This window comes from Camelus dromedarius, chromosome 20 (assembly GCF_036321535.1).
Source record: "Camelus dromedarius isolate mCamDro1 chromosome 20, mCamDro1.pat, whole genome shotgun sequence".
Classification (NCBI taxonomy): Eukaryota; Metazoa; Chordata; class Mammalia; order Artiodactyla; family Camelidae; genus Camelus; species Camelus dromedarius.
The window spans coordinates 37899372-37912393 of record NC_087455.1 but is presented as its reverse complement, the minus strand read 5'-3'; the positions used below and the strand labels follow the sequence as shown (position 1 = coordinate 37912393).

The window sequence follows — 13022 nt, the reverse complement described above, 5'->3', positions numbered from 1 at the left end:
GTGAGAAACAGGCAGGGGGCAGTCAGTGGTTTGGGACGCTCTGCCATTGACAAAGAGGAGTTCGTGAAAATACCTGGCTCCTTACACATCCCTCAATCCAATTCCCCAGGAGCCCCTTAAGCCCACAGGGCCCTCCCTCCTTCCAGCTGGGGCAAGTGGCCAGCTCTGCAGCAGCTCTGGGGCCCAGGCTGGGCCAACTGGTCAAGGGCCACCGACAGGTCAAGGTGACTGTGCTGCCCAGGAAGAGGGGGGACAGCAGTGAAGCAGTAAGTACCAGCAGGAGCAGCCTCTGTAACCGGGCTCCTCCTCTGTGAGCAGGGCCAGGGCCAAAACGTGGCAGTGAGGGTGGGAGGGCTGGGAGAGGTGCAGCCCTGTGGCCCTGGACAGGGCTGGACCAGAGCCCAGGGCCTGAGGGCCTGGGGGGAGAGACAGAGAGAGACAGGCAGGGAGAGAGACAGTGCATGACAGAGAGGTGGGAGTCAAGTCCTAGAGAGTGACAGACAGTGATGGGGGAACAGGGTAGGGAGAGAAGATAAAAGACAAGGCAAGAAGGAAAGAGGGAGCCAGCCCACAGTGCATGGTGGAGGACGAAGGGCCAGGGTGGCCTGACTCTGGGAAGGGGCCCAGAGTGGAGGGGGACAGAAAAGGCAGGAATCCTGGCATCACAGTCCCTCCCGCACTAAGGCTCTCACCTCCCTGGAGCTGAGCTCCCCAGGGGTCACTGTACTTGCGAAGACTGGTACGTCCCATTTTCCTTGGGACTGCTGGTACCAGCCTCTGTGTCTGTCCCTGTCGGGGCTGACGACCAGGAGAATGGGCTGCCCCTGGGGAGGAAACTCCAGAGCCTGCCCTGTGGGGAGTTGACCCCGACTCCTCACAGGCCCAGTGGGGCTGCGTTTCCAACCGCACTGCTGGGCCTTCCCGGTCCCACAGCCGGGCTTCAGGCACTGTGCTGGCTCCAGGATCCCCTGGCCTGGAGGGACTGAGTCCCATCCAGGGTGAGCAGGCTTCAGGGATCCTGGGTCTCCTCCTACTGTCAACCAGAATTCCTTCCAACCCTCAGGAGTCGGGACCGCCTGTAAATCACCAGTTAGCATCAGGTCAAAGGTATTGAGGTCTCACACTAAGCAATAAAATGTGCCAACTGACCAAATTCAAACTGCAGTGTTTCAATTACACAACATTCTCAATAACCCACTTTATGGATGAGAAGACAGAAGGGATGTGAATCACCTAAGGGTCTCGGGGCGGCAAGTGCTGTAACTTGACCCTGAACCAACATCTACCTTGGAAAGTGATTCTACCTGGAGCCCGTCCTGTGACCTGCTCCATAAGGTTCTGAGGAAGACCGCTGGCTTTTCCTTGGGAAATTCCTCTTGCAATGACATTAAGTCATGCATCAGTCAGGACAAACCGTGAGGATGTGTTCACAAGGGATTCTGACTCTTAACGGCAAGTCAACTTTGTCTCAGGAAATGGGTCTTCTATTATCATTAATTTGGACACCAAGGTAAATAAGAGTAAAAACATAAAATCCATCATACATATAAGTACTTTTAATTTAAAATATAAATAACTTTATGAACTATAAATGGATGCACTGCATTGGTCCATGACAAACAGGACATTACATACATTCATTACATAGAAGTGCTGTCATGGGTGGGGATGTGGTGACAAGAGCAGGGTCATTTTCAGCAGGGAAGGAGGTCCCACAGCTCTCAGTACAGGGTGGGTAAGTTCACAGTGCTTCTCCCCACGACCAAATTCTCACCACACACACACACACACACACACACACACACAGGCAAATGCACATAGATCCTAAAATGACCATCTACCTTCTGATCAGAAAAAAGATAAAGATATGTGCTCACACCACCTAACAACACACTGACCATACACACAGTTCCCATAATAACTTCTTAATACTTCAGTTCTCTGAGCCTCTGAAGTTCCCCTCACTTGCGCTCACCATCATCTGACAGAAAGAAATCATAAACAATATTTCAAGTTTGATTCATTACAGTTCGTCTAAGAACTTTTGTTATTGCAAGTGTCAGAAGAATATAAAATTCAATTTCAGATGGAGTTTTTGGCTCAGTAGTTTTCATGGTTAAAAGCTTCCCCTGACTACAAAAAATTATTGGCTCTACTTTTCTCATTCTGTGCTTTCTGTCCCAACTAAAATTTCCCTATACATCTCATTATTTTGGCTTTCAGCCAGTGGCCTGATGGTGCATTTTGTAGATAGTTTGATTGTTCCTATAGATCGCTATCTATTGATGAGCGTTTTATTCTTTTAGTATTAAATAGAACAACTGACAATCTACAGCTTTTCCTGTAACTGGAGAAACAATAAAGCTTACACTGACGTCACTCACCAATACACTACCAGACTTACAGCTTGTCCTGACCACAGTCTGACCTCCTCTAGTCAGTGTCCAGAAAAATCAAGCCCACACACGTGTGGATGTGACTCTATAGGGCCAGCACGCCCGCCTTCTGCATTCACTTACTCTCAGTTGTCACTACTTTCCTATATTTGACCAAGAAGTTGCCCTCCTCCTACCCCTACCCTGAGCATTTCAAAAGAGTAACCTAAAAACAACTCTTCACTACATGGCACAAACTGTAATCGCATTACTAGTAGCCATAAGGTTAGCCTGTGAATGAATTTAAAAGCATTAGAGTGAACATATGATAATTACTTTAAACAAAAACATTTTGACTCATAAAATCATAATTAACTTCATAATTATCAAACGGCATTACTCTATATTACTATCCTCTTTGCATTTACAGTATCCTATATGGATACTAATATGTAAATCACACTTAATATCCCCATTACTATGCTTAGATGGCACAATATCAGTTTTCATTACAGCCGCTGTCACCACGCTCAGCACCCATTCTACATGAGCTGGCATAACACCTACCATCAGTGCTCCCCGCCTGTGCGGCTGCACCGGGACCGTCACTAACAGCTGTGGGATCCAATGCCTACAGTACTGATTATGTACAAAATCTTAACCTTCTTCAAGGCTAAAACTCATTATTCCAAACATTATAGTAATACAATTAACATGATTATCAAAAATTATATCCTCTGAATTAACACTAAACCTTATGGCCTATTAACCAGCCTTATCGGCTCATTCTTCCTGAATCAACTGACACTAGCCTTCACTTTTCACTAGCCTTCCTCTCTGTTAGTGCCTCCACTTGCATCAACGTCTCTTCTTCCACCAGCACACACAGCCAGCCAATTTCATCCATCCCAGCAATCATTAACCCCCAAAACTGTATCATCACAAATAACTTACTACAAACATCCTTAGACTTTCACACTTCACAACTGATCACATTCTATAGTTTAATCAAAACAACATTAGTCAAAACCCTAATTATTTACTACCCACTGAGAAAATCAGACAACATGATTAAATTCACGACTCTGTTTCTTACTGTATGTACTCCTTGGATCACTTCCACTTGTCACTGCACTTTTGCCCAGAATCTTGTAGCTTCCTTACATTTTATAATAATTCAACACTAAACTCAGGCAGCATCCATTTCTTAATCTGGTGCTTCCCCATGACCGACACATGCAAGAGAATTTATGGTAAATATGCCCCTTTAGGACCTGCTCCTTTGGTTCCCAAGAGCAAAACTGGAGTTTGCATTCCTGGACCCAGAGCACCTGCAGTCATGCTGCTCACACTAGGCAGCTGGGGCACATCATGCATTATAATATTCAAGCCCTTGGAAAACCAGACGGCATGTCCTGTCCTTGTGACCATCTTTGTGAGGAGTAATCACAAGCCCCATCTGTGCCGAACAGACTTACAACCACTCCCCGCAAGGCCCTCCACCAGCCACACACACTAGGAGCTGTGGGCATCCATGCGCAGACAGCGTGAGGTCCTAGCAGTGCTCCAGCCCTAACAACCACCCGCGCCTTACTTCATGGTCTGAACCACGCATCAGGCACCCAGGCACGGGGTTCAGCACTGGGAGGAGGAGCCCCCTCAGCTGGGGTGAAAACCAGCAGGCTTGCTGGAGCACTGTGAGAAGCTGAGCCCCTGCTCTTGAAGAGCCTGTGCAGAGACCCACTGACTCCCCGTCACGGCAGGGACACAGCAGGCTGAACACTGCCTGGGGCTCCGGCCAGCTTGCAGGGGTGGCTCAGGTGGGCTCCCTGGATTCCCCCAGGCTCCTGGTCCCACCCTCCTTGTTCGGTGCTGCTCCCCACTCAGGTGGAGGCTTCCACTGCCAGTGAGAGTGCACACCGTGGGAGAAAGTGGTGCTGGCCTGGGTGTGGCCCTGACTCTGAAAAGATGGCCGGCAGTCACAGCCAGCTAGTTTGTCCCTGCACACCCTCTGCAGGGAACAGTACTAGCACCAAGGTAGAGCCTGCCATCCCCAGAACTCACTTTCCTGTGCACACCTGACAGGCGGTGGGGCCAGCTCAGGGCTGCGGCCCCAATCTCTCTGGCCCTGACCCACCCTCTGGCCACGCTGTGCACACCAGAAAAAAGGTTATCCCAGTACAGAAGGGCCACTGCAAGCCCTCAGGCCTCAGCCACATCCCAAACCAAAGCAAAGACTGCCATCACACACAGGCGAACCCCAGTCCCACAGAGCTCCTGCTCCAGCCCCACGGGACCCCGTGCCACCCTTGATAGGGCTGGAACAGTCACTGAGCAGAGAAGCCCCTGCTTGAACCTGGAACTGGCTCCAGTCCCTCTGACTCCAGCCCTGCCACCCCATTGCAGGGGCTGCCAGCATGTCCCGAGGGAAGAGGGCAGCCCAGGATCACTTCAGGGCCAGCTCTTCCCAACAAACCCGCTGGGCACAGAAGACTGCACAGGAACACGCTCACACAAGGACACACCTTTAACTCTGACAGGTAACTGTTTCACCTAATTTCACAGAGATACACAAAGTTAAAATGAGAATACACAGGAACATGTTTTATGTGAAAGAGTAAGAAAATAACCATAATGAAAATAAATAAATAACCTACCTGACAAAGAGATCAAAGCAATAGTAATAAGAATGACAGCTGAACTGGGAAAAAGAACAGAAGAACATGGAGAATTTTTAAAAAGAACTAGAAAATATAAAAAAGAACCAGTCAGAGAAGAACTGCAGGTCATACAGAAGATTAGACAACAAAGATGACCCATTAGCAACCTGGAAGATAGAATAATGAAAAGCACCCAGTCAGAAAAGCAAGAAGAAAAAGCACGTTACACGAGGTTAAGGGACTTCTGAGACAGCTCAAGCATAGTAACACTCACATTATAGGGGTCCCTGAAGGAAGAGAGAGAAACGGTGAGAAAATCTTTGATAAAATTATGGCTGAAAACTCCTCTAATCTGAAGAAGGAAGTGGATATCCAGGCACAGGAATCACAGAGAGTCCCAAATGGGATCAACTCAAACCGACTCACACCAAGACATATCATTATTCAAAAAGTGAAATTTAAAGACAATGACAGAATTCTAAAGGCAGCAAGAGGAAAATCTCACATTAAAGGAAATCCTTCATAAGCCTATCAGCTCTCCTTACTGCATGTATTTTTAAAATTTACATATATCTACTGTTCATTGTCTCTAAGAAGGTTTAGAGCCTTAGCTTTTTTAACTTGCATAGTTATTAAAGGAACAAAGCCAACCACAAAATAAGAATTAATTCAAAAAGATACATACACCCCGCTGTTAACAGCAACACTATTTACAATAGCCAAGACATGGAAACAGCCTAAATGTCCATCAACAGATGACTGGATAAAGAAGAGGTGGTATATTTATACAATGCAATACTATTCGGCCATAAGAAAACAATATAATGCCATTTGCAGCAACATGGATGTCCCTAGAGAATGTTATTCTAAGTGAAGTAAGCCAAAAAGAGAAAGAAAAATACCATATGAGATTGCTCATATGTGGAATCCAGAAAAAGAAAAAAAAAAAAAAAGAGCATAAATACAAAACAGAAACAGTCTCGCAGACACTGAATACAGACTTGTGGTTGCCAAGGGGAGGGGTGTGGGAAGGGAGAGACTGGGATTTCAAAATGTAGAACAGATAAACAAGATTATATGGTATAGCACAGGGAAACATATACAAGATCTTGTGGTAGCTCATAGCGAAAAGTGACAATGAATATATGCACGTTCATGTATAACTGAAAAAATTGTGCTCTACCCTGGAATTTGACACAACATTGCAAAATGACTATAACTCAATGAAAAAGTTTAAAAAAATCTATTTCTCTGAAATTTAACTGCCTCCTTTGCAGAACAAGAATGACCCCAGCTACCTTCAATTCCAGGAAAGTTATAACTTTGAATTATTTACGGTTTTCTGAAGTTGAAGGGTTTGTGATGAAAAGAATTGTTACTATGAAGTGGCTGTTCTGAACAGGTATCTTACCTGCTTGATCTAATCAGCTTACACCCATGAAGAAAACAGCCAGAAAGTGACTAGATCAATAGTAGTCTTTGAGGCCTGTTTTTTGAAAAACGTAACTGAATAGAACAGTAAAATCCCTGGACATGCAAAAGTTGTACTCCCTCTCTTTGGGGGCAGTCACAAGCTTTTGAAACATGTGGAAAAGAAACTGACCTGACCTTACCCTGATAAAGAGCACAGCAGTTGAAAGGACCACAAGTATGTAGTAGATCGAGCGAGTGAACCTGTCGAATCTCTACAGTTTTACAGTGAGCTGTAGTGACCTCAAACAGGTATGTACTTTTCTGATCCACAATTCTAGAAAACAAATTTTGACTGTAAAATGTATTAAGAAATTAACTTATTTGCCATGTGTTATCTGAAAGATATGGGGAGAAAAAAACCTGCTGTGAAAACATTAAAAAAAAAAAGGTTTGACCACATTAAAAGAGTGAGGCACAAAAGGAAAAAAGGATAATGATTTTTTCTCCCCTAAACTCCTGGCCTGAATATGTCCTCCAAAAGTCCCCCTTACCAGATGGCTAACCCAGCGAGGGAAGACAGCCCACTTGATTTCAAATGTGAGAGTCATTTTTTTTTAGCTTAAATGAGAGAAGCTATCTTGAATTCATTATATCTAAGAGGAGAGCTCAAGTGTTCAGCATGTGGATCTGATTTGAGGGTTTGAGTAAAAGTGTGTCTTTTTTTTTTTTTTAATAGAAATTGTATGTAATCCCCAGCAGTGGCGAGAACCATTTGCTAATACTAATTGTTGCTGGTTGAGAGCAGAGTAGGAGATTGTTAAAGTCTTCTCTAGCAGAAACCTGATCTGTGGAGACGGACATCACAGGAACTGCCATGCGGACTGCAGCTGGCAGGAGAGGACCATGGTGTGGACAGTGGTGTGGGCACCGGCGTCCCCATATTCCCTTTGGCAGCGGAGTTAAGACACAGGAAACATCTCTGGGAGTTCGCCAGGGGCCCGAATGCACATTTGGCATCCTTTCCCTCCCCAGCCCCTCCTCAGCCCCGGATCTGACAACAAAACTTGAAGTGGGTGTATTTCTAAGAACATATGTTTTCAAAAAGTTATCATTTAATGATGTGGCTATTCTAAACTATGATTAATAAAAGTACATTTAAGATTCAACATTGGTGAATGTGCCCTGGGAGCTGGCGGGGCAGCAGTGAGGGCAGGCTGAGTGCGTGGAACAATGATGACCCCAGACCGCTGAGGTGAGGGGCCAGGCCAGGCCTTGCAGAGCCAGAGAAACTGAGTCCCACATAAGCACCGGTGAGGGCTGCTTCCTTCCGCCCACAGACCTGGCCTTTAAGCTGCTCCCAAGCCAATGAGTCCCTTGAACCCCATGAAACCTGCCCTGCCCCACATGCCACGTGGTGATGGGGATGGTCCCTTTGCTTATGAGGCAGTGCCTTGGCTACAAAGTGCTACTCAGCCAGGAGGATCACTGTGGTCACAACCATGTGGGGAGTTGCAGTGGGGCACAGAAAAGAGGTTTTGGGGAACCCCAGGGGCCCTGCAGGGAAGCCCTCATCTCCCCTCCCCACAGCTCCATGATGCCTGGCATGGCAGGAGGCAGCTCTGCCCTGAACTCCCTGCAGTGCCTGGGGCAGCAGGTGTTTGGCGAGGGTGGCACCAACAAGGGCTATGTGCAGCAATGGGTGTATGGCTGCAGAGACTACCCCAGGGGCTCAGGCTTCACCATCGGGTATGCAGGTGGCCCGGCGGGGGGTCCAGCAGGCCTAGGCCTCCCCTCACATGTCACAAGGCCCTCCACCAACTTCACACAAGCAGCGGTGGTGGCTGCCCAGGCTGCTGCCACAGCCAAGGTCACAGCCACTGTGGTCACCCTCCAGGAGAGACAGAGCCAGGAGCTGAGCCAGTACAGAGGAATTGGGGCTAAACAGCTTTTTAACTGCCAGTTCTTGCAGCACAGAGGTCCCTCAGGGCCCAGTGTTCCCAGCAGCAGGAACTCTACCAGCGTGGGAGGGCTGATGGGCCCCTTGGGCATGAGCCCTATGGGCATGAACCCCACACCTGGGCAGTGGGCATGGTGCTCCTGAATGCAGGCCAGCGCCTGCCCCAGCACGGGTACCCTGGGCCTCCCTAGGCCCAGACACGACCCCAACAGGGCATCAAGAGAGCCTACTCCAGTGAGGTGTAGCCCAGGCAGCAATACCTGCAGGGAGGCCAATATGGGCCCAGAGCCACCCAGTTTGCGTCTGGCCCTGGCCAGCCTCCTGTCTCCTCCTCCTACCCTGGGCACAGGCTGTCCCTGCAGCAGGGCGGGAGCCAGTCCCTGCCTACCTCCGGCCCTGCAGGGCTGCACTACAAGCCATTTCGTCCCCAGCTACCCCAGCTCCTCACTGCCAGGGAGCCCCACGCCGCCCATGACCTCCGGCAGCAGCATCCCCTACACGTCCACCAACCAGGAGGTCAAATCTCCCTTCCTGCCTGACCTTAAGCCCAACATGAGCAACTTGTCACCCCCTGGCAGCAGCCCGTGACCAGCTGCCGCTGACCTTCCCTGAGAGGGACGATGTGATCCTCAAGCCCTTTCCCCTGCAGCACATCCTGGCTGTGAGCAACCTCACCTTCCAGCTCTGAGACTCTGTCCAGACCCTGATGCTGAGGCCTGACCTGGAGCTGCAGTTCAAGTGCTACTACCATGAGGACCAGCAGATGAACACCAACTGGCCGGCCTCGGTCCGGGTCAGCGTCAATGCCACCCTACCCACCATCAAGCATGGTGACAAGACCTCCCGCAAGCCCTTATACCTGAAGCACGTGTGCCAGCCGGGCTGCAACACAATCCAGATCACCGTCACAGCCTGCCATAGCTCCCACCTCTTCGTGCTGCAGCTGGTGCACGGGCCTTCCATCCACTCCATGCCACAGGGTCTCCTCCTGCCCGCTGAGCACTGCATCATCGAGATAAAGTAGAACTTCAGCAGCGGCACCATCTCCAGCACCCCTGGACCCAACGGAGGACAGGGTGGCGCAGACTGCCACCAAGGCGTCACTCAAGTGCCGCATCATCTTCAGCAGAATCCAGCTCCCTGTTCAAGGTCACAACTGTCACCACACACAGTGGTTCAAGCTAGAGTCTTATCTACAGCTCAACTGTGAGCAAGAGACCAGGAGGTGCCCTGTGTGCAGTAAGACAGCATTGCTGAGGGCCTGGAGGTGGACCAGTACATGCTGGGCATCCTCATTTACATTCTGAACTCTGACTATGAGATTCTCATCAGCCTCACGTGCAGTGGGAAGCCAGTACCTGTGAAGCCTGATGTGCACGTCAAGGAGGAGCCAGTGCTGCAGTGCTGCTGCACCGTGAACCCCGGCCTGTGCTCATGCCCAGCATGATGGAGATGATCAATGCCCTGGCCTGGTGCCACTCCCTTCAGCCCCTTGCAGCACCCAGCCCCCCTCAGCTCCTGCCCCTGGCGATTACCCCAGTGAGGGTTCCAGCTTCCTGGTACCAGGGACACTTCTGGACTCCTTCCTGCCCACCATGCCCAGCACCTCGACCCTTACTGAGTTCACCCAGGGCCACCTCCCATCCCCTATCCAACATTCCCAGCAGCCCCAACACCAGATAAGTCTGCAGCCTGCCTCCCAGGTCAGATGGCACCAGCAGGTCACCTGGACCCCAAACCATAACCCCGGGCCAACAGGGCTTCACACTCCCAACCTTGGAGGCCCACCAGGGCCCCAGCTGCACCATCCAAACCCTCTCCCTGGGTCCCGGCAGCCCCTGGGCCATGAACTGGGGTCTCATTGGTGAGCTGGCCTTCAGTGCTACCACAGGCATGATGGGCACCCCCTATCTGGGGCAGGGGAGGCCCCAGAGCCAGCCCTAGATCTGCTCCCAGAACTGACCAACCCCAATGAGCGGCTGTCCTACCTGGGCCCACCCGACCTCCCCACAAACAGCAACGATGACCTGCCAACTCTCCGAGAATTGATCCCACTGACCTCCACCTGAGATGTGCTCACAGATGTCATATACCTGCCCAAAGCCCAGCCCACCTGACACAAGTGGCCCTCCCCACGTGCACACCTGGAGCCTGGGCCCTGGATGCCTGGCCCCCGAGGCTGGAGGCAGCCCTGCATGGGGTGGGAGAGGACCCCAGGCAGTGGCAGCCACTGGCCCAGTTAGCCAGCAGAACTGTTTGTGCTGAGTTGCCCAACCCTGCCCCCATCCACACCCAGCCTATGCCTGTCCAGCCCCACCTGGTCCATGACACACCTGCCACCCCTTACCTCAGCATCACCCAGGTCCCCCCACCCCTACCTGCTCCCACTGGCCTGCATCTTGTCCAGCATTGACCTTTCTATTTCAATGGCCCCTTGGTCCTGGCTGGTGAGGAGCAGGGCTACTCTCTCCTGGGGCCTGATCTCACCCAGCCCACTGTGTGCAGTGGGGGTGGGGTCATCTGCCAACCTGAGGCTTCAGGCTGAAGCTGGAGATGGGGGCTCTAACACACAACACTGTACATAGTACAGAAACACATAGATACAGTGTGGCTGGTCCCTCTGCACAGCCAGGGTCTCTGTGGGCTGGGCCTCCTGCCTGCACAGGAGTGCAGACAGGGAGGGGGTGTCAGTGAGGGAAGTAAGTTACTGCCTGCTGGGGGTGGGGCTCAGACTCAGTTCCATGTACAGACTCTCCAGCAGGCTGCTCCCTCAAGTTCCCCTTTTCTGTGAAAGTGAAGAATTGGTCCCGCTGTGTGTTTTAAAACCATCTCCCCTGTGTCCACCCCAGGGCCACACCAGGTTGGGGAGGAGGAGCTGCTGCTCCCATCCGTGCAGGGCCTAGTCATGTCCCCTGTCTGCCTGTCTCTGTTAAAGGACTCCCTCATGGTGGGGGAAAAAATACAACACTGACAAGTTAGAAAACCACCAAGTAAGGCCAGATGTCTAAACTGACTTAATGCTTTAATTTAAAACACCAGCATCAAGTTGGAACATGTTTTTTTTCCTTAAAAATTATTTAATTTCAAAGCTAGATAGTCAAAAAACAAGTTTCAGAGCTAGGAATATACTGATTAACAAGTTATGACTCTAGGGCAGTGAAATAACTAAACAGAAATGGCTTAGCTCTTGCAGATGCACTAATCTAGATTTGATATTGGTTCAGAAATCTATGTACAAAATTAAAATATGTAATCTATCTTGATATTTGTTTTCTTTCTATGTCCACAAAATGAAGATTTTTTTTTTCCTGATCAGTTTTTCATACAACAGACAAGAAAATCTCCTGGCACTGGTCAGAAATGTTTATACCTTGGGAACGTCACAGCAAACTGGCCTCTTTCAGTAGACAGACAGCAACCCCTCACTTACCTTAAAACTAAGCTGCTCAGTGGTGACATCCACAGCCTCACTGGTATCCACCAACCCCAGGACGCTGGTAAGACTGTCAGGTTCTAACCAAGTAATTTTCCAGCAAACATTCTCCCATATGCTCTGGAACTTTCCTCTGCATCTTAGCATCTCTACATAACAGCTCCATTACAGTGAGTCACTGCTCCTACAGCTGCGGGGCAACTCCCAAGTCCTGACGGAAAAGCAAAAGGTCTGTTATTATCCAAGTCAAGCCACAGAGAATTCTTACACAAAGTACGCTCACCTCTTCTGCCTGGAACCTAGAAATGCCTGCCTTCTAAAATGCTAATTCACTACTCTATACATCGTCAAGACAAGGGGCCTTTCTTAGTGAACCCTGGATCATGAAAATGAACTTTTGATTTTGTGCTCATTGTGACAGTATCTGAGAAGCCCGTTGTAAGCTATAATATAAATTATCTTATGTTTTAAATTGTTGTGGGACATGTAAAATTTTTGCTAAACTACTCTTATATTCTTTTCTAATTTAGCTTTAGTTCACTAACACCTAGAAGTTTCTCCCCCTACCACAATCAACAATGTAGGGACTTTGTATGAATCTGTCAATTCAGTGTCAATGGACACTGCATGGCTTCCTCCAAATAGTAGAGAAAGGTTCCTGAGCATAGCTAATTAGGGAAACACATGATAATATCAAGTGGATGTTCTAAACTGACTTTAGAGAATCAAGGGTGACACCTGTCCCCACTATTCATTGCTATCAGCTTTTCTAAGTGTAAAAACCCACAGTTATTTCCCATTTGTTAAAGTTAATACTCTAGCTTTCCAGCCCCATGTGTACTGTCACCATTTTACAGACAAGGAGATATAGTCCCAGAGTCCTGAGTAGAACTGGGACTCAACACTCCTACCCTTCATGACACTCATCTAAAAAAGTGAAAAGAGCAAGTACAGATCCTACTCTGGGAAAAGCACAGAGCGGGCCACCCTATGAAAAAGAAAGTAAAATAAAGAAACAAGAATCAATGTGGTTCATGAGTCATTTATCAGATTTTGGTAAAAAATGTCTCAGTATCTTTGTAATATTACAGATTATAACCCTATGAGAATGCTGCCTTTGGCTAATAAGATAAAATCTTGTCCTGCTGCATGGCATGGCCCTTTAGGCTCTAAACATTTAAGAG

The 13022-nt window shown here is 49.0% G+C and overlaps 1 protein-coding gene and 1 pseudogene across 8 annotated transcripts in view; one reads left to right on the top strand and one right to left on the bottom strand.

The window, feature by feature from the left end:
- Positions 1-13022, bottom strand: part of LOC105103246 (transport and Golgi organization protein 1 homolog) — an 86357-nt gene that overhangs the window by 27341 nt on the left and 45994 nt on the right. For all 8 annotated transcript variants that reach the window (XM_064476981.1, XM_064476978.1, XM_064476977.1 and 5 more), the window contains 2 exons: positions 11836-12049; positions 9265-9407 (listed from right to left, as the gene is read on the bottom strand). In XM_064476981.1, the coding sequence (XP_064333051.1) occupies positions 9265-9324 (60 nt within the window). In that variant the 5' untranslated portion in view covers positions 9325-9407; positions 11836-12049. The remainder of the gene's footprint in view (positions 1-9264; positions 9408-11835; positions 12050-13022) is intronic.
- LOC135318700 (zinc finger MIZ domain-containing protein 2-like) lies at positions 9635-10474 on the top strand (annotated as a pseudogene).